At 52.7% G+C, this 19660-nt stretch overlaps 7 protein-coding genes across 7 annotated transcripts; 3 read left to right on the forward strand and 4 right to left on the reverse strand.

Moving 5' to 3' along the window:
* Positions 1 to 175: 175 nt before the first annotated feature.
* A1O5_11036 (phosphate system cyclin PHO80) lies at positions 176 to 1321 on the reverse strand (the record flags this gene model as incomplete). The annotated part of the gene is made up of 1 exon (XM_007751609.1): positions 176 to 1321. One exon carries the CDS (start codon positions 1319 to 1321, stop codon positions 176 to 178), a length of 1146 nt encoding a protein of 381 aa, XP_007749799.1.
* A 1099-nt stretch (positions 1322 to 2420) lies between these two features.
* Positions 2421 to 5396, forward strand: A1O5_11037 (uncharacterized protein; the record flags this gene model as incomplete). The annotated part of the gene is made up of 2 exons (XM_007751610.1): positions 2421 to 2700; positions 2758 to 5396. 2 exons carry the CDS (start codon positions 2421 to 2423, stop codon positions 5394 to 5396), a joined length of 2919 nt encoding a protein of 972 aa, XP_007749800.1.
* Positions 5397 to 6083: 687 nt separating this feature from the next.
* A1O5_11038 (uncharacterized protein) lies at positions 6084 to 7814 on the reverse strand (the record flags this gene model as incomplete). Its single annotated transcript, XM_007751611.1, has 1 exon — positions 6084 to 7814. One exon carries the CDS (start codon positions 7812 to 7814, stop codon positions 6084 to 6086), a length of 1731 nt encoding a protein of 576 aa, XP_007749801.1.
* A 682-nt stretch (positions 7815 to 8496) lies between these two features.
* A1O5_11039 (uncharacterized protein) lies at positions 8497 to 8854 on the forward strand (the record flags this gene model as incomplete). The annotated part of the gene is made up of 3 exons (XM_007751612.1): positions 8497 to 8624; positions 8684 to 8765; positions 8828 to 8854. 3 exons carry the CDS (start codon positions 8497 to 8499, stop codon positions 8852 to 8854), a joined length of 237 nt encoding a protein of 78 aa, XP_007749802.1.
* An 869-nt stretch (positions 8855 to 9723) lies between these two features.
* On the forward strand, positions 9724 to 11182 carry A1O5_11040 (uncharacterized protein; the record flags this gene model as incomplete). Its single annotated transcript, XM_007751613.1, has 2 exons — positions 9724 to 9917; positions 9970 to 11182. 2 exons carry the CDS (start codon positions 9724 to 9726, stop codon positions 11180 to 11182), a joined length of 1407 nt encoding a protein of 468 aa, XP_007749803.1.
* Positions 11183 to 12080: 898 nt separating this feature from the next.
* On the reverse strand, positions 12081 to 14426 carry A1O5_11041 (uncharacterized protein; the record flags this gene model as incomplete). Its single annotated transcript, XM_007751614.1, has 1 exon — positions 12081 to 14426. The coding sequence occupies one exon, from the start codon at positions 14424 to 14426 to the stop codon at positions 12081 to 12083; it is 2346 nt and encodes a 781-aa protein (XP_007749804.1).
* Positions 14427 to 15424: 998 nt separating this feature from the next.
* On the reverse strand, positions 15425 to 18500 carry A1O5_11042 (uncharacterized protein; the record flags this gene model as incomplete). The annotated part of the gene is made up of 3 exons (XM_007751615.1): positions 15425 to 18087; positions 18132 to 18320; positions 18434 to 18500. The coding sequence occupies 3 exons, from the start codon at positions 18498 to 18500 to the stop codon at positions 15425 to 15427; spliced, it is 2919 nt and encodes a 972-aa protein (XP_007749805.1).
* Positions 18501 to 19660: the final 1160 nt, after the last annotated feature.

Consider the following 19660-nt stretch of genomic DNA (forward strand, 5'->3'; position numbering starts at 1 on the left):
TCTGCAAGCGGCCTCCTCACTGAGGATGGTTTATACTCCGTACTTCCGCTCCCCGTCTGCGCATAGTGACCCCCTGGCTTGCATACGCCTGTGTCTGGCTGTGCGCCAGGCCGAGTACACATGAAATAGGGGAAGTCATGTGAGTAACAAGAGTTCCACACCAACCTTGTTGATGCTATGTAGTTTCGAGCTGATACTGAGAATTTCTAGCGATCAGTGACTTGTAATAATCCACCAAGACCTCCGGTTTAGGCACAATGCGCCACTCCATTCTGGTGAGAAACTCAAGTTCCAGCAGCGCGAGCTCCTTCATACTGACGCCGCCCACTCTGGCATATGTTTTGTTGGTCCAGAACGAGTCGCTCAGGCCTTTGCTTGCGACCGTGGCGCTCGTTATGAGAAATCGATGGACAGTGAGGGAGCTGATGGTGAAAGCCGGATAGAGCGCGCAGAGGCGATCGATGTAGTAGACGACACTGAGCAATATCGGTGGAGATAATGTGGCGTGAGTGGTCAATCGTTGGAGGTAGTCGAGGACTGAGATGCCCGGAGGGGCTCGTGAATGGAAGCGGGTGAGCTGGCCTTCTCGCAGCGGAATCGCATCGTTGTACCGGATGAGCTCCATCAGCATTGAGGATATCAACACCACCAGATCCCGCGTGTTGCAGGTCTCATACCGCAGCGGCATTATTCGTACTGGCGGGGCATCCGGACGCGCCTTTTTCACCGGGGAGTGTTGTGTGGTCTGCGCCTCTTCTGACGCGAGCCCATTTGTGCGCGGTTCCGGTTCGGCAGGAGGTTCAGCAGCCAACCTCTTCGTCTGGCCTGAACCCGTCGTGCTCTCCGATTTGGCGGGATTAGCAGCCCCGCCGGCCGTGCCAGCCGTGCCGGTGGTGCCAACTGTGTCATCTCGTCGCTTCGCAGCCGACGGGAGGGGGGCAGTCTTGGGTGGATGGTCGTCGCCTTCGGACAGCTGCAGGCCTGCGATTGTACTGGTTGGGGTCTTTTCAGCTTTCTGTTGGTTTGGGGGTGAGTATTGTGTTGCGGCATCAACCATTTTTACGCGGGGTTGAGGCCGGGGCGAGTATTTGTAGCGGTCGAGGGACCGCGTGCTTTGTATCCTGCGGGGCTTTTGGAAGTCTAGATCGTAGGATGGAGGACGTTTTCGGGGTGTACTGGCCTGTTCCACGGCGGTAGTTCGAGGGTTGACAGGCTTGATCATCGGGTGATCATACTGCGGTCGACTGGAGGAATATACGGCAACACCCGACTCGAGGGCGGCGGTAGGTGGGATATTAGGGGATGGGGATGTTGCCAGCATATTCAACGAACCTCAACATCGGAAGGGGAGTGCGGCGCTGCGAGCCGTTCATGGAAGGAGGATGTTTCGCATGGGCTGGGTGCTCGAAGTCAGTGAAGAATGAGTCGACGGCGAGGATGCCGATCGGAGAGGTGGGTGCAAAAGACGATGGACGGCGACAGCGAGGGTCCGGGCGTGCATGGGGCGACGGTGGGCAGAGTCTTCACTAACGACACAACAAGGTAGCTGTCTGGTCTGGAGGGACAAGAACGAAGGATGAGAATAACACAAGCAAGCAAAGCGAGCGAGCGAGCCAGATGCCTGCGTGGGAATTAATACTATATGTAGCAAAAGTGCATCTGGAGCATGGGTGCAGTCTGGGTGGGATCAGCTCATCGAGGCATCAGAAGATCGGCGCTGGCACGAGGCACGAGGCGACGCCAAAGAAGCGCATTTGTCCAGATTTTCCACGCCCGACAAACCTTTTCGGGGGCTTCGCTGGGCATTGACTGGGGAGGGGGGCCAGTAGGGGGTTCGCTCGGGGCTAGTGGGCTATGCCAATGATGGGTGCAGCTCGCCTATGCAAAAGTGGACCGGTCTGACCAAGGCTCGCTTTTCGTGCCGCCATTACCATCAGCACCATCGGAGCTAGGCGACACCGTCAGACTGCGTCTTTTTTTTTTTCTCTTTCCTACCGAGTACTTGTACTGGGTACTTGTACCGAGTACTTGTTATGTACATGCTACAGTACTTATGTACCACGCTCGGTGCCACTCGCAAGTACCGAGTACTGGAAATACGGAACACCATCCGCCAACCACCTCTCCAGCCCTTTTTTTCCTTTCTCCGCTTGCTGGAAACCTCATCTGGCCCATACCTGTTCCTTTGATACTCGTTTGACTCGGACAATCTCTGCCACGCACTGCCACACACTGCCACACACTGCCACACACTGCCATACACTTGCCACAAACCCTCTCCCCCACACCCCCAACTCTTGCAACGACACCTGCCCATCAACAACCGTTGCGGTTACTCGTGCTTGCTCGTGTCGTCAATTACCAGTACGCCGAGTCTGAATATTTGGTGTGCCACTGTTCATGTCCTGCTCCTCCTTCGCATGGCATCGCTCAGGCTTGCAAGATCTGCTCTGCAGGATCTCACTGCTGCAGACGGATCTTCAGGCCAGTTGCAAGCCTTGAAAAGAATCAAGTGCGACCTGACTGGCCATGTCTCACGCAAGGTCGAATACATTCAGCAGGGCCTCATCCCCCAGCTCACAAAGATTCTGGCCGACGTTGCCACCCAGCAGTCTGCGCTGGCCGGAGCCGACGCCCAACCCGAACAGGATGGATTGGTGACGACCCAGGTTGCCCAGATCCTGTGTGTCATCGCCCACGGTCAGTACGCCCTTTCTTTTGCCTGGCTTCTTTGATGCTAATCCTGCTGAATAACAGAAGGTCCCTCGTTTGTACAACCGCTCCTTGAAACCGATGTTCTCCAAAGACTGGTCTCCTTCCTCCTGCTGCACCTCCCCCTCAGAACTCGCCTTGCGATCCTCAAGTGTCTCAATGCCATCGCCGACAATCTTCCTCCCGCGATCGCGGGCCAATGGCCACAAAGTGCGAAGCTTGCGGATCTCCTATACTCAAAGAGATGCATACGGTGCTTTAGACACATCATTGGAAATGCTAATGCGACACTGGCGTCTCAACAGGCCTGCGATTCCATCTTGGCTCTTCTGTGCAAAACGGTGACACACGAGGCTCAGAAACGTGCACTGACCGAGTCAGGCGTCCTAAAAATACTTGCGAGTCGATTGGCCTCATTCGTGGTCGCCGAAGGGCTCGTCCCTCCTGGCTCTGAAGCCTTCGATGGTGATGGTAGCATCCCGTCTGGCCTTCCCAAACCAGCGCCATCTTGCGCGCACCTTTCCCCAGTACTCGAGGCACTTTGCGTGTTGGTTGAGGGCTCCAAGTCACGGGCGGAGATCTTTTTAACAGATCCTACCATTAAGGCTGTACTTCCTGACCTTAAGGAGGACTTCTCACCCTCAGATATCCGCCGCGCGCCATGGGGAGCTAGCTACTTATCTGGCGCCGCAGTCCCGCGCTCACGGCTGCATGGACCCTTCGATTCGCTCCTTCCAATCGCACCTATATCTGAGAAGGCAAATGCTGCACAGCCCGGTTTTCCTCCACTGGGCTCGGTCACGGCTATGCCCAAACGACGTCCTTCTTTTCTCCCAACCACGAGCGGGGTACCAAACTTGAATCTAAACCAGGATGCTATAGAAGATGTTCAGGAGAGCGCCGTCATCTCTTGGCTGTTATATGTCGTTCGGGAATCGCGCGGGAGACGGCGTCTTCTGGCGGCGAGATTACTGGTCAACCTTCACAACCTGCATTTCGTGAAGAAGGACCGTGGTTCGTCTTTCGCGTCATTGTTGGTGCCGCTCTTGACGCGGATGCTGGACCCCGACCCAGCGCAATTCGATCCTGCCCACCAGCCCAGCGGATTGTATCTTTGTGCTGGCACACATTACGCGTGGGCCGTCCCCGCAGTACTAGCTGCGCTTATAATGGATGATCGCGAGATGCAGAGAGTGGCTGTGGAGGGCAAGGCCATTGTCAGTTTGTCCATTGGTCTGAAAATGACCTTTGAAGGGATTTCGAGTCGCAAATTATCCCCTTGGCAGCCGCACAAACCAGATAAGATGGAAACGGATACGAAAACCCCCGGTACGCGCATAGGTCCTGGTGGACCGACCTGGACGGCCCGGACGGAAATGCAGTATCGAGAAGGTTGTTTGAAAGCCCTAGCAGCTATTGCTCCATTCGAGGAAGACTACCGCGAACAAATTTGCAATGAGAGTGTTTTGCCATATATCATTCAGGCTTTGGAACCTTGCGAGGCTCAAGTTGGCTTTAACCAGGAGATCGAGATAGCAGGAAATTCGGCTTCTGTGATATTGGCTGCTTGCGCAGCTGTAAGAGCACTAGGAAGGTCTGTTCGAGCGCTACGAACGAAGCTCATCGAGGCGGATGTTGCTAAACCGATCTTGAAAATGATGAACTCGACAAATCCAGAGCTGAGGATTGCGGCCACGAAGGTCCTCACCAACTTGGCCATGGACTTCAGTGCGGTCAAAGAGAGCGTTGGGGAGTCCACGGTGGTGAAGAAGTTGTGCGAGCAGGCCCATTCGGCAAGCGCTCGGCTTCGGCATGAATCGCTGTGGGCTCTCAAACAACTTGTGCTCAATGCCAACAAGAAGCTTAAGCAGGAGGTTGTGGACGAGTTGGGTTGCAGCTGGATCAAGCTACTGATAAAAACGGATCCCATCGATATACCCGAGGGCGAAGTGATTGGACTCGTGGAGAGAGATTACCCTCAAATCACAACATATAGGCGATCTGCCGCTTCAGTTGACAACCCCCAAGATATTATCATGGGCGAGGGCTCGGAGCCGGACGGTGAGAATGGGGAAGACGCGAGCGGGAGTTCTGAAATATCTGTCGATTACAATGGTGGATTTGATGCCAAGCACAGCGTGGAAGACGACATCCAGATTCAAGCACAACTGCTGGATCTTCTTCGAAACCTTTTCTGCGGCGAGAATGCTTCCGACCTGGTTAGATATGTCATAGATGAAATGGGCCAGGACGACTTTTTCCGAATCATGCTCGATCGACTACGCCCACGCACGCTCGCTGGCCCTACGCGGAAAGACAACTACACCACCCCACCGCCGAATACGATCGTTGTGAAGGTGTTGTTTGTCCTGGTGCATATTGCTGCTTGCGACCCGAAGTGGCGGAATGCGATAGCCTCACAACACGCCCTGCTCAAGCAGATCCTGACCTTCTGTGGCCATGCAGACCGAGAGATTCGGTCGACGTGCTGCTGGATCGCCATCAACTTGACGTACGAGGACGATGCGAATGATCGAGCTGGATGCAGACACCGAGCCATTGAGTTGCAAAAGGTCGGCTTCGTTTCACATCTGAGGAAGATGGAAACAGATTCTGATCTGGACGTGCGAGAGCGAGCGAAGACGGCGCTGCATCTGATGATGAGCCTGAAGCTGATAGCGTAGACTAGCGTTCGTCCTAGCAGCAGTGATCAATTGGAATGTAGCAACAGAAAAGAAAATCTGACTAGGTGGTTTGCGTGAGACCCTATTAGTCGTGTTGTTTGTTTTGCACAGGGAGGACGCCTCATCCAAACAGCAGCCTGACATTCGCCGTTCAAGCGATCGAAAAAGCTACGCGAGCCCTTATCCCAGTGTCCATGACTACCCCCCATTCAGTACTCGATTTCTCGCAGAAATTCCCGCCCTGTTGTCCCAGAGCCATGATCTCCATATTTACAGGCAATGGAACCAATCACCACAGACCTGGCTCTCTGTCCAAGAGAACTTTTCATGAGTTGCTGACTAAGTGATTCGAGCAGAACTGGGGACGTTCGGTCAATTCTCAAAGAACGAATCGCTCTCAAGACCCCTTCCGCGTTAACTCTTCTTGGCCTTCAGATCAACATATAAGTGTTCCCGTGGAAGCTCGTCGTGGATCGGTTCGAGGAGCATATACTGCCTTCTTGCGACGTCGAGGTGGTCCCGTCGTCGAAGGTTCATGTGAAGGCTGTTTCTTTGGTTTGACATGATATTGTAACAGCCCCCTAGTTGTCTGCAATAATCCAAAACATAGGTCGATCTTCGAGATCAATCTTTCTTTAGCTTGGGTCTGACTGTGCATGAGCTGCTGTTGTAATAATCGGACGGCATTCATGATACGGGCATCGTGTACATGGTGACGATACGATCGAACCATGCGAAACCACTAGGGTAAGCCCAGTCCGTATAGAGAAACGTGCGGAAAATACGGCGGTATCCGATCCAGCTAGACGAAGTATTCCAGCTCTTCTCGCGCGAGACATTGACGTGTTCGGCAAGGCGGCGCTGAAACCACGTTGACGTTGGAGGTATTCCCTTGCGTTCCTCTTCAAATGCGCCCAAAAAGTACACCCACGCATGCGCCTCCCTGTAATGCTGCTTTTCGTCTTCGGTGGCAACGACCGACACCTGCTGCATCGTGGATCTCAAATGCTTTATGATTTCAGGCGAGGAGTCTCGAATGTCTTGGCCATTGATTTTCGTCTCGTGGCCCAAAACGCGAACGTAGTATAGTAATCCCAACGCCAGCCCAATCTGCGTCAGTCGCTGACCTGGTGTCGGGGCCTGCTGCGCTCCTGTTTGGTATGGTACATAATTACCACCTTGGAGATCGAAGTAGATTTGAAGAAGTTTTGACATGGTGTATTCGCTCTGTGTGACGAACCAGGCGAATGCAAGCTGTCTTTGCTCCAGGGGACCCCATGCTTCGTGGGGCACTTGCATTCCGTCCTCGCAGTAGGCGGCTTGATGGAGCGAGTTGGTAAATATCTCTCGCAGTTCAGGTATCTCGATGGTGGAGTTGATGTTAACATAGGCGGTCTCGGGAATAGGAGGTAGGATATATTCAGCCATCGCCCATATTGGCTGAATAATCGTCCGGTACCAGTCTGGATCGAAGTGGGTGCGGCGCATAAATTTCGTGGCGTCATCACAGTCTGCATTGATAGCCTGGATAATCATTAAGTGGTCAACGAAACCTTCATTAAAGCCCTGCATGATGCTTTGAGCTAGGACCTTGCCGTGCACGGCAACTGAGGATTTGTTTTCAGAGAACACGGCAGCGCGAAACAGCCAGAAGACATGGGTGATCAGACTCGGATCTCGGAGGAGAACACTTTTGCTGCCAGCATTGGGTAATTTGTCCAGAGATCTTCGCAACAACTGCGAGCTCTTCGTGGTGTAGATTAGAGCTTCACGGCGGATTTTGAGACGCCCTGCCTCGGGCATTAGGGGGGCCATATTGCCGAGGAAGCTAGCAATACAGGCCATTGCTTGCCCTTCAGAAGTCAGGCTGCTCGCTGCTGTCCCCCAGTCTTGCCGGGCAGTCTGCGCAGGTAGCCAGGTGCTATCTTGCAGAACGTTAATCGGCCCATGTGAGCTGCCATATAGCCGACGAAAGAAGGAGTTGTAATATATACTGGGGTATAGCGCCTCTCGCATGAATGTCAGACACTGGTTCACAAGCGGTGTGATGATGATTGGTAGCATGGCGAATGGATCTGAGTTGCCATTGAGCACCACCGGTGGCGGCGTGAGCTGTCTCTCCTCATCTGATGAACTTGAACTATCGGAAGCGTTGGATTTGGAGCCAGAACTGGAACTGCTTGCGTAGTTTGGCTTCCGAACGCACAGTCTATAGAGGGCTTGGGTTCGCGGAGCTGGATATCGCACAGTATGTTTCGAGGGTTGGTTCTTGTTCACAGTGCTTCCAGCTGCCTGCGTCGAACTAAGGCGGCCAATGCGAGCAGCATGTGAACGTCGTTCTTTGACACTTATGCCACCATCCTGTCCGCCCTGGCCTTGTCCTAACTGGAAGACAATTTTAATGGAAGCCTCTGCCATGATGGGCAAAGATACATTGTGAGTGGAAGTTGTCCAGAGTTCATGGACAACCTGATCTCGGCTTTGCCTACTGTCCGGCAGACCTGGAAGCCATGCGGGGTCTTGGTCGGCGAGGCGCAAAGCATGTACCTTGGGAAGGAGTCTAGTCGATATGATAACTAATCGACTGTCCAGGATCAAGATTGGAGAGTACAGGCCAACGAATGTCGCTGAGGAGTTGCGCCATTATCGAAGGCGTGAAATGAGCTCTTCGAAAGACGAGGGCGGCAGTTGGGGATGGCGCTCATGTGCACGGGACAGCACCCAGGGTATGCGTGGCGTGTAATGATCCTTCTCGGTGCCTTCGAACCGGCCTCTCAAATGAGTGAGTTGAGTCTCCTACTGTAGAACGGACATTCACCGGTGCGATCTGCCTTGCTGGCCTTGCTGGGTGTTGGCGGGAGTTGGTGGCTCGGCGGTGGTCAATTTACCCTCGAGCCCTCAAGCGCTCAAGCGCTCAAGCGCTCTCGCCTTGTCTTGGCAGTCGAGAGCAGTTTCCCCATTGACTTCGCGTCCTGCGCTCTCGGCGTGTTTTTGTAATAAACGCCCCCGCGCGGCTTGTTGACAGCCACCAAACAGCAACAATTAGAAGACCTCCGTCACCATCAACAACAATACGCCCTCTATCCACAAACCACCCACCATGACGTCGACGAAGAGGACCTACTCTCGGCCCACGCTGCGAAAGATTCTCAGAGCACACTCCAGGAAGAAGGTTGGCACCAATGTCGATCCACTGGTTTTCCTCAACTACATCCTGTTTATAGAGGAGTATGTCTGACACAGGGCCGTCTCAAACGTTCACCTCACTGACACCGGAAACGATGCAGGCTCATGCAGACTGCGACTCGCAAAGCACACTCGGAACGAAATAAGACCGTTACCGCGAAGGACATCAGGAAGGTCACCATAGTATGTCCACGCGTCATTATGAAGGCCGAGGAGCATTGGACATCTACTGATTGTTATGTTAGAGCGCTTTAAGACGATTCAAGGGATGAGCCATCAGGGTCCACGACAATAGCAGAAGAGACTCGACATATAACGCAGCCATAGGCCACTACCCTAGTCACCCTTCCACTCAGATAACAGCGTCCGCTACCAGCTTACAAGGAAAAGAACCGCTTGAGGCCGACGCAAGCTGAAGCTGGTTATGAAACAAAATGGAATATAAGACGAGCCAAACCGATTGAATTGATCCGGGTTGACGCACAGACTAAAGCAATTCCGGTACACCAAGGTCTTCAGTATGCTTGCCCGCCATGAAGACCTACAGGGACACGCCACGCATTTCTCTGTCGAGTGCGCTCTGGTCTAAGAAAGATATTAATCGGCGTTTGCAGAGAAAAAATCCAAGCTGCAAGTTTGTCCCTACATTTGTGGTTCTGCATCACCCCAAGTGGGGACGAGTCTGAGACGGTGGTCGAGGCTTGAACAGCAATGAGTCACTCTATGCGCCTGCATAGACCCAGTCAAAGACACATGGAGGTCCGAAAATATGTATTGTATGTACTTGTAGACTGGAGCCTTGTCTTGTAAAAGAAGCTTCTGGAGCCTTGCGAAAGGCGGACTGGTCAATAGTTTGAAAGGTTGCTTGGCGGGTACGGGATTATTTTACTTCATTCTGTCAAGAGCCTCACGCGAGCAACGCATCGACAACCCTCCAACCTCTTTAATCATTCCGACCACAGCTTAGCCGCCCATTCCAGCTCTCACCGTGACCTCATTGCCTTCCAACTCTTCACCTTGCGTCACAGCTTGCTCCATCCCATCTGAAGCCACCCGCAAACAATCGCCTATCCCAATTCAAATCTTGCTCAGTTCTGGATCTTAATCGCCAAACAAGCAGCCCAGCCGCCGCCTAACCAACATGTCGACCACTAGTACTGTTCCCGTCGATTCCAAGTCAGCAAAGAAACGCAAAGCCAAAGCCGAAGCTGTGGCTGCTAACGGCGGTGCGGTGACGCCGACGATCGAAGCACCTGTTTCTACCATGGAAACCCATCCTACTACGAATGGTGTCGACTCTCACGGGGAGAGCCAGTTCATCAAAGACCTGACAAAGTAACTCGTCTCTGAATCGTGAGATGAAGCAATGCTGACAATGTTCAATCAGGAATATCCGCAACCTGCACAAGAAGATTGCTGCTTCTGCCAAAGCTGATACCGTCATCAGCGAAAACCCCAATGTCTCCCTCGACGAACTTGTTGCACAGAAGAAGCTCAACACCGATCAGAAAGCCCAGATCCTGAAGAAACCTGCCCTCCAAAGCCAGGTCGCCCAACTCGAAGAACAGCTCTCCCACTTTCGCGCCTTTGCTCAAGAACTTGAAGAGAAAGCCGCCAAAGAGAAATCCAAGCTAATCGAAGCACATGAGGCGGAGATCGCGATTGTCAAAGAGAAGGCCTTGCAAGAGATCGGGGACATCAAAACAAAGGCTGTTGAAGATGGGCTACGAGTCATCACACACTTCTTGCACACAGCAGCCTCCAAGCGTCAATCCGAAGAAGCGGATTCTGACGAGGGTCGTGCCTTTGAAGGTGCCTTACTACTAGTCTACCAAGGGAACGAGTCTTCGCTCTCGACATTGCAGAGCCTAATTCATGGTACAGACGATAAAGTCCCAGACGTCCACGGTGAGCCTCTCGATTTCACTTTCGCCCAGATCAAGGAGTCTTGCTTGCAGAGTGCCCACGGTGTAGTGCAGAGCACGGAGCCCGAAATTGAACAGGAGGTCGAGGCAGATGAGGCTCCAAACGCCGCAGCTGAAGTAGGAGTTGACAATACCGTTGCAAATGCTGGTCTTACGGAGCTTGACGATACTACTGCCATCCCGACAGACGACATCGTCAATGAGACTACCGAGCCTGATGCAGTTCCCTCTGTCCCAGAACAGTCCACTACCGGAGAAGAAGCTGCCAACGCCGTCGCCGAGGCATGGGACCCACAGGCCTCCATAGTGACCGACACCAGTGCTACCAACGAAGAATGGGTACAAGTGCGTGTTCCCACAGAGCCCGAGACAGGACTTGCAGCTACGCCCGCTGCAATTCAGGGATCGAACAGCTGGGCTGAGGAAGTAGGTGCTGCTGCTGCCACCACTGTGGAGGAGAAACCCGCTCCGGAGAATGATGGATTCGAGCAGGTGCGCCGTGAACGTGGTCGTGGCCGGGGTGGACGCGGTGGACGCGGCGAGTTTAGAGGACGTGGTCGCGGAGGTCGAGGCGATGGTCATCGTGGCGGCAGTGGACGAGGGAGAGGTGATGGACAAGGAGGGCCGAGAACAGGCCGTGGTGGGGGTGGCCCCCGAGTCGAGAACAAGAGCTAAATGTCTTGTCGGCTTTACCCCTTGCTTCAACTTGTGAGGAACATAAGGGCTTGGGATCGAGGATCCTATGCAGGATTGCCCGACCGTTGCATTTCTTCAATCTCGTGGCCTGGAATGTGTTTCCATCTCGAGTGTGGGTATGGCTATGGATATGGGTGAAAATGGCGTCCGTCGTCTTTGTCCATCCAGCGAAATTGATTCCAGCATTGCATCAAGCGTTTGAAATACGAAAAAGAAGATGTCACAAGCATGAAACAAAAGCGAAGAAACGTGTGGAAAATGTGCCAATACGGACAAAAATGGGGGAATTTGAGAGGAAGCCTGGAATGACTCCCTTGTATTGTCATGTACACTACCTAGGGTCTGATCAGCGGAGCAGCAATTGTTTTCCTGGAAACACCATCATATTGTGGTTCGGGAATGTGATCGGGACCCAACAGGGAAAAGGATGTTTTTTGCTTGTTGCTGAACAGAGGAAAAGGAGCTGGGAAAACATCAAAAACAGAGATGGACCGAGAGAGCCAATTCATTGAGCTAACATAATCGTTAGCTGGCTGTCTACACCAGCAATATCAATTGATAGCCTCTCCAAACAAATCGTAAAGGGTCTGAGTGAATATTCAGAATGCTCTTCAGCTCCTCGTAGATCAGATCATTCACAGCCAAGTGTCTGCCTATAATGCTTCTGTGTACAGACAATACGGTACGATGCTGCGCTGCGTTGTGTTGTGCTGTCCTGCCCAGTCAAATGCGGGAAGAAGTTTGTTGTTAGCAGGCTGTCATCAATCTCTCTTCATCTGCGTCGCGATACGTGTCATGGCATCGTGCATGAGCATCCTGGGCCCTTCAAGGTGGGATTTTCTCGACAGCTCTTTTCGCAAAGGTTGCCATTATCGTCTCATGGCGATTGGACATCGTATGCAAGATCCTGTACCCTCACGATGCCACTGCCCCACCCTATCGCCACGATCCCAGCACAGGCCGCATTTGGATTCCACTCGAGCGCAGTGACGGCTTGCTCTTCTTCGAAGACAGCCTCTCCAGGTCCTGCCCCTCCCGTGTCGGCCTTTCTTAGCTTCGATTTCTTCACCTTGGGCAAGACATAGGCGACTGCGATTTTCTCTGGTTTGAAGCCTTCATGGAAGCGGGATATCCCCGGGCGGGTGTCATGCCCGTGGAAAATATCGGGCATTTCTTCCTCTGTGGCTTCCGGGACGAGTGGCGAGCCGTCTTTGCGTCTTCGCTCCCGCGGCGAGAGCGGATGCCAATCATATTCGCAAAGCTTTTGCATGTATGCGCCCACAGCTTTCTTTGGATCCGATTTCCGGTAGGGAAGCACCTTCCGTAGATAATTCGTGGCAAGGACTTGACCTTTAGCATTGCCGACCAAAATGCATGGGTGCCAGGGTGAACCTGCGAGAGCTGTGGCAGCTCCGGTATCATGTGAGAGTTTTGCAATCCTCAACAAACTGGGGAATTGCCTGGTGTGATGACAGACAAGGAACGTTGCTGCATTTCTCTCTATCTGGGTATTTCCTCCACGGTCGAGAACCGCGATAAAGGAGCGCGTAAATGGTGAATATACCAGATCTTTGGTTGGGAAGCTCGGTCGAGCAACGCGGACCCTGTCTTGCTCCGGGCTTCGCAGGTCTGTCATGGCAAGATCGCCAGAAGCTGAAATGCTAGCCAGGAAGGTCGGTTGTGGGCCGGGCAAGGCCGGGCAGAGAGCAACGATGTACGTGTGGTGGAGTTGTTGTTTCATGTAGCACTTTGGATGTCCTCCTTGGCTGGTCGGTTCAGCCAAATCGAAGGAATGTAGAAATCCGTCCGCAGTGCCCAGCATGAGATTCGTGGGGCCGGCAAAGGCGAGCGTGGTGAAAACAGTGTCCGTTGGAGGCGGAATATCAAATCCAGCCCTCTCCACTCGGAGAGTGGTCGGTACTATTGCGTCGGGATTATCAGGACGCGGCACTGCGATCATGCGGGCATGGCCATCGCTTGAGACCACCGCAAGGAGACCAATGGTTCGGCTAACAGTGTTCTTGTGGTTATCGTCTGCGTCGGGTTCGAATTGGCACCACTTAAGTTGACGGATGTTGCCCCATGCAGTTCCAAGCACAACTGCCAAACGGGGCTTGTCGTCTATTTCCAGTGTTCGGATATCGTGGACACTCGTGGGTCTTGTACGAAAGGCCCAGATCTGGATGCCGGTCTGATACGATGGGGAGGGATGAAAAGCTGAAGGTTCGCACTCGTTTTCAGGTGCCATTCGTCTCTGGTATGAGGTACATTTCACAGCAACGGCGAGGTACTGCACTGAATGGGCCCCAACAGCCCACGCGAAGCATTGAACTTTCTCTCCGACGTTTAGTAGCCAACCTTGATGATATCGCTTCTGGGCAGGCACTTCTCCGATCTGTGACGTTTCAGCATCACGGGGATCCTCATGATCAAGCCACGCCATTCCCAAATCCAAGGCAGAGAGGTAATCGAGTTCAAACTTGGTCTGCCTCCCCCAAGCACCAAGAACAGCCGAGTGCCCCGGCATGTCACGCAACAGGTACTTTTCGTACACATCTTTCAGGCCAATTGCCTTATAGACTTGATGATTACGCACCGTATCAATCAATGATTCTACCACGTGAGCGTCTTCCCTTTCTGGTCCTGAACCATCATTTCTCTCAGTGCCGCATTGGTCGAGCTCGTTTGATTGCTCGATGGCGGTGGACAGCGTCTGCCTGCTCGGAATCGTGATATCTCGACCCATTAGCCAAGTATCCCTGGATAGAAGGACATCAACCAAGTCACTAATCTCGGGTCCAAAGATGTTAGCATAAGCTGATCTCTTTCCCAGTTGAGACGGAGGTTGTACGCCCCGTGACCGCGTCAGTTCGCCTGTGGCTGCGGCATAAGGTCGTGATCGGTGACTTGGTCGTTTACGACTTGTAACGTCATCATCAGACACTAGGCTTATGTCCTCGTCGTCTTGTCCTTGATCTGGTGTCTCGACATCGGAGGATTGAATCGAGGCCGCAGAGGCAAGAGAGACGTCGTCAGCTTGGGCATTGACGTGGTTGTGTGTTTTACCGTCTTCCGAGTCTGATGATGTCGACCCTTCCGCAGGGGATGAGCCAGATGATTCGGATTCTGCCCGGAGGATACGCAAAGTGTCCTTGTCCCAACCATCATTGGCGTATCTTGGGTTGACCTTGCGTTGACGACCAGATCGTCGAGGCTCTGACATTGTACGGCGGATGGAGGGTGATGGGCAAAGGCGAGGCTAGCTGGACCACGGAGATCAACCGCATAGTTCTGATTAGTAGCTCTGCCGGCGACTTTACTTAGAGATTCTGCAACAAGCGAATGGCCGCTGGTGTCGAGCTACTGGGCTGGTTGCTAATAGTTGAGATGGCAACTTGACTCTCTCATTTGCCTCTTGATACTCGGCGGGAAACGAGCTAGTGCTGCTTTAATTTGCTTGGCGAGGCTAGACATGTTCGTAGCACTGTTTAGCCTAATTTATCGCACGCCAAGGCTGCTTTATCGGCCCATTTCCGATTGGCGAGTTACCGCTTACACAGGCAATACTCCCTAGGTACCTATTTTAGGTAGGAGGTAACCTTGCTATTATCATGACTGTACCAAAGCCTACATAGGTGGTTAATAACAGCTAGGTGACCCCTATATCATTCACCTCATCTATTTAAGAGAGGTGCTAGAATACCTAGGTAGGTAGGTAAGGCACTCCCCTCATTCTTCAACACTCTGTCCACAACATACGAGGTATACAATCAGGACTTAATTCGGTTAGAGATAGCTGGAACAGTAAAACCCATCTCTTTAGGACCTGCTTTAAAACATAAATGATTACATAGTGTGCTAACCGCCATGACACCAGAGTGCTCCGGTGAGGCCGTCATCAAGCTCCCAGTATCAAGACAAAACCCTTCCTTGCTGTTGACGATCAAAACCACCCTAAAGGATGTCAGTTCCTCCCAACGCTTATCCCAGTAACCTCAAGAAAAGACACATTCTAGAAGTGATAACTAGGAGGTGAGTGAGATACCACAAGCAATATGGGATCTATCTTTGCTTTGATAACTTGGCTGGCTAGAGGGCCCCGATGTCACAGGTGTCCCTACCACGACCAAAGCAAGCATAGATTCAGCAAAATGTTCGATGAGGAGAGGACAGAATACCCAGACAGATTTACAGGCTGTCCACAACAAGCACGGGTTGCCCCTAAAGCTCTACCCAAGAGCAGCTCAGAAGTTCGGTGAAATTCACAGGCTTCATCCAGGCCGTATCTGTGGGTGGACCTCCTTGTTGGATCCAGAAGTCTTTCTGACGAACCCACTGTAACCCGTTTTTCGTCAGCAACTCTGCAGCGCCCGACTGGTCACGATCCTTCACAAGCCTGACGGCCTTCTCGGCAATCGACAACTGCGACGGAGGCTCTGGCTCGTCTTTGAGAGTCGGCGTACATGGTCGACCATCCAATGTGACTTCGAGCGGTTTGACGAGCTCCGAAAAGAGCATTAGTGCCTCATCACGCTCGCCATGGTGTTTCAGAGCGTCCGCCAAAGTCGTCCGTATCCACAAGCACTCTCTGTTATTCTTCTCACGCTTGTCTCCGATGGTTTCGTCGATGATACGACTGAGGTCATTCTTCGGACGGTGGAACTCGCCTTGATCAAATGCCACCAGCGCACGGATGTGGGCCGCTTGACATATGCGTTCGAAGTCTGTCCCAAAGACGCTTGATTCCCCCACTTGCTTCAAAATCTTCAATGCGTCGTTATATGCCCTGCTTTCGCGGTACGTGACAGCCAGCTGTAAACCCGAATCAACGGTGGTGTTGTTATTCAGGCTGAATTGGCGTCGACGTTTTGTCCAGGACTCTAGCAAGTTCGATTTTGCAGCCTCGTAGCTCTGGAATTTGCGCTGCACCGAGCCAATTGATGTTATGGCCATCAGAGAAAGCCCATTTGTGCTCCCTGCAATTGGAATCCAGTGCTCTGCGATTGATTCATATCTCTTCAATGCTTCTCCGGGTTGACCAAGACGCTCAAGCACCCAACCTTCATATAAGTCATTGACCTGGCATACCCACTGGTTGGTACCGAAAAGTTTCAGGAGGCCGGTGCCAGACTCCCTCAACGATGCCAATGCCTCGACGAACTTTGTCATGCAGTACTGGGCCGTGCCAAGCAGCTGTAGTGCTTTGAAAAAAGTTTCTGAAGCGTCCCCAGATATCTCTTTTTCAATCTGTACAATCTCGCTCAGCTCCATCTCTGCTTCCTGGATGCGACCTTGGGAGAAGAAGTCTTTGACCCATTCAGTGCGAACCTTCAGCGTTAGAGGGCTGCGCTTTCCTAGCACTTTGGTAAACCCGTCCACAACAATCTTCTTATAGTCGTAGGCCTTTTGAAAGTCTTCGACGGACTGTCCACCAACGTTGTACCACTGGCCGAGACGAATTGCCGGCAGGAAAGGGAGTAGACGGTCCTCTTCATCATGCGCAAGCTCATGCCGTATTTTGTTATGTGCCGCCACAAAGAAGTCTTCGAGTGGGATCTTTGGGCGGCTAACTGGTGGTAGTCCCCGTACCCAGCTCGATAGCTCTGCCCGGACGTCAATCTGTACATTGATAGTTGTTGCTTCGTTGCCGGGTTTTAAATCTGCAAGTCTCTCGGACCAGGTTACTGATGGTATCCCAGTGATGAAGCCATACAACTTAGACAGCAAAAAGTCAGAGGGTTCCTTCACTGCGGTGACATGCTCCCACCAGTGTAACGCGGCGTATTCGTACGGCACTGAATCTTTATCAACCGTATTGTCGGTAGACAAGCCCTGCGGGAGGAGATGCTTGCGCAACAAAGCAGCTGCGTAAGGTACAGATGCAAAAGCCTCTTGACTGAGCACGCTTAAACACTTCTCCGCAAGATACGCATCTGGGTCCTTGACGACCTGCTGTTTGACAAAATCCTTTATGGAGGGATTCGTTATCTCCACTTTGCGCTTTGTGAAGGACACAAATGGCCGGCAAAGCTTCTCGACAGCCTTCAGAGGGTCATTCAGCTTGCGAGCTAATTGTACCTCATTAGTAGAAACATCGACAGCAATAAAAGTAGAAATATCGTCAACCGATAGATGCTTCCGGGCGCGAACGAGTAAGGAAAAGATCTCCCGTCGCCGATCTCGACTTCGAGCATCGTCTGGTTCTTCACTGGACCAATGGTTCTCATATATCGCCATGAGGCTAGTTGGTGCATGTGCGAGGATCTCATTTTGGTCTTCAAGACTGTCTGCCTGCTCCAGGTCGTCTAGCACCAGCTTCATGGGCAAGAATGTGCCAGAACACATTCGAGGGACATTTTCAAGGATCTGATTGCCGACACAACTCAGCCCCTTGCTGCCTGCGATTCTGGCCTTTGCGTACGCTCGCACGTCGTCCTCGATCTTGGACTGATCCATTTTCATTGTTTTTGCGGAGCTGAATCGTGGATCACTGCGTGATAGTACCACAAGCCTGACTTTAGGTGACCGACTGATGGATTCAAGATAACCAAACATATCGTCCGCGCAATTGCTCAATGCGTCGACGATGATTGTGGTTTCGGGCAGTTCAACTCTCGAAAAAATGTCATTGAGCACCTCTGGCAATCGTCGTAGCGCCTCCCGACGCCTTTGTAGTATCAACTCAGCCAGGGGTAACGAAGCCTCGATGACCCTGTCGTGCCATTTCGCAGACCGGTAAGAGCTCGTCGCCATTTTCAGCAGTTTTTCAAGGACTGACGCGGTAAATGAGACACTTTTCGGAGAGTTGTAGAAGCTGTACCGTATCTGTAATTCAGTGCCAGGATTTTGAAAGAGATATTCTGCAAGGAATGTTTTACCACACCCTGTTATATTAGCAGTGACAAGACGATCCGGGGCGCGGTCTTACCTGGTAGGCCCTCAATAAGCAGAACACCGTCAAAGCCGGTCGCTGCCCATGACTGAAACTCGGTAGATTTGAAGAACCAGCCACAGGTTCCTTGAGTCGGCTCCACGGGCTGAAGTGGCAGCAGCTCTGATTGAGTCTCTGGGGATAGACTGTCGAGCAGCAGGCTCACTAGCTCGCTCCTCCGGTTGCCTAGGATGGCAGATTGTTAGTACCACGTCGACCCAACCCGTGAGATGTCTTTGTAATCCCGAGACATGTTCGGGGCAACAAGGGAAGTGTTTCACAACAGGAATGGCACTAACGGATTTCAACGGCGAGAGCAAACTCTCTATCGAGCCAGTTCACGTTCTGCTGCATTTCATCAATCATCCTGTTCAGCTTTACACTCCCTCCACACGCAGCCTTGGCAGCTCGCACGGGCCTGGTCGCTTTCAAATAGGATTCTGCTTGGACCAGGTAACATAAGATGGAAGCGAACAGACCAGCTGCGGCATCGAATACACGAGCATTCGTGGGGAAAAGGTCGAGTCTCTCCTCCGCGTTGCCAATCTGGTGGTCGATGTCGATGATATTGCGGGCGAAATCTTGAAAGGTGTCGAGATCACCTGTCCCAAGCTTTCCACGCGGTCAGTGCCACGAGACGTTGGCTGGCATTCAAACACCCTTACACGAAGAAGAAGACGGAATGATCCCCAGGCACAGGATACCGGCTGCCCTGAATTCTGGAAAAAGACGTCGCCCACGACAGCGTGATTATTTAGTATCTGCAGGCCTCGCTCCAGCCTCCTCTGGAGCTTGGGGGTAGCTCCGTAGCGCTGCGTGTTCAACCCCTTCGCTTCCTCTAGCAGTTTTGCAGCAGGGCGGTGAAGCTGCGAGTCGAAGAGCGTAGAGCAGCGCTGGCGTTTCTCATCGTCATTCGTCGCCCGAAGGTAGATCTGCAGTTAAAGGCGAGCCATTAGTACAGGAATTCATTCGAGACAGAGCGTTGAGTTAGAATCCTGTTTCCGCCTAGCGCAAGAGCCTTTCGCGACTCAGGCTGCGCTTGCAGCGGGGAGGCTAGTGGGGCCTCACCAGCCGGGAGGAAGCGGGGGAGGCTCAAGGGGGAGGGTCCTCGGGGCTACTGTACTGCGGCAGCGGTGATCCAGGCTTCTGTCACCACCTGTGGCATGGGTCCTCCGTCTTCCATCATGAAACCGTCTGGTCTGGATCACAACCACTGTCACACATTCAAAGCAAATCAAACAAAGCAACTGGTCAATCTCAGTCTCACTGTCTCTGCCACATCATTTAAATGATTTAAATAATTGATGCCCGGGGAATCTGCCCCAATTATGCCCAGTCGCCCCTCGAGCCTCGACGCCAGATCGCTACCAACTGCCTCACGCCTCACTTCAATGCTGGCCGCAGGCGCCCTCTTCCCCAATCGCTCTGCCTCGAGGCCTACCCGCACCGTGTTTGCTGTTTGCTGTCATGGCTGTGACCTTGGCACCCCCTAGAGGCCACCGTGGAGGCATCACGCGCCGCACGCA

Source organism: Cladophialophora psammophila, assembly GCF_000585535.1.
Source record: "Cladophialophora psammophila CBS 110553 chromosome Unknown aczJe-supercont1.23, whole genome shotgun sequence".
Lineage (NCBI taxonomy): Eukaryota > Fungi > Ascomycota > Eurotiomycetes > Chaetothyriales > Herpotrichiellaceae > Cladophialophora > Cladophialophora psammophila.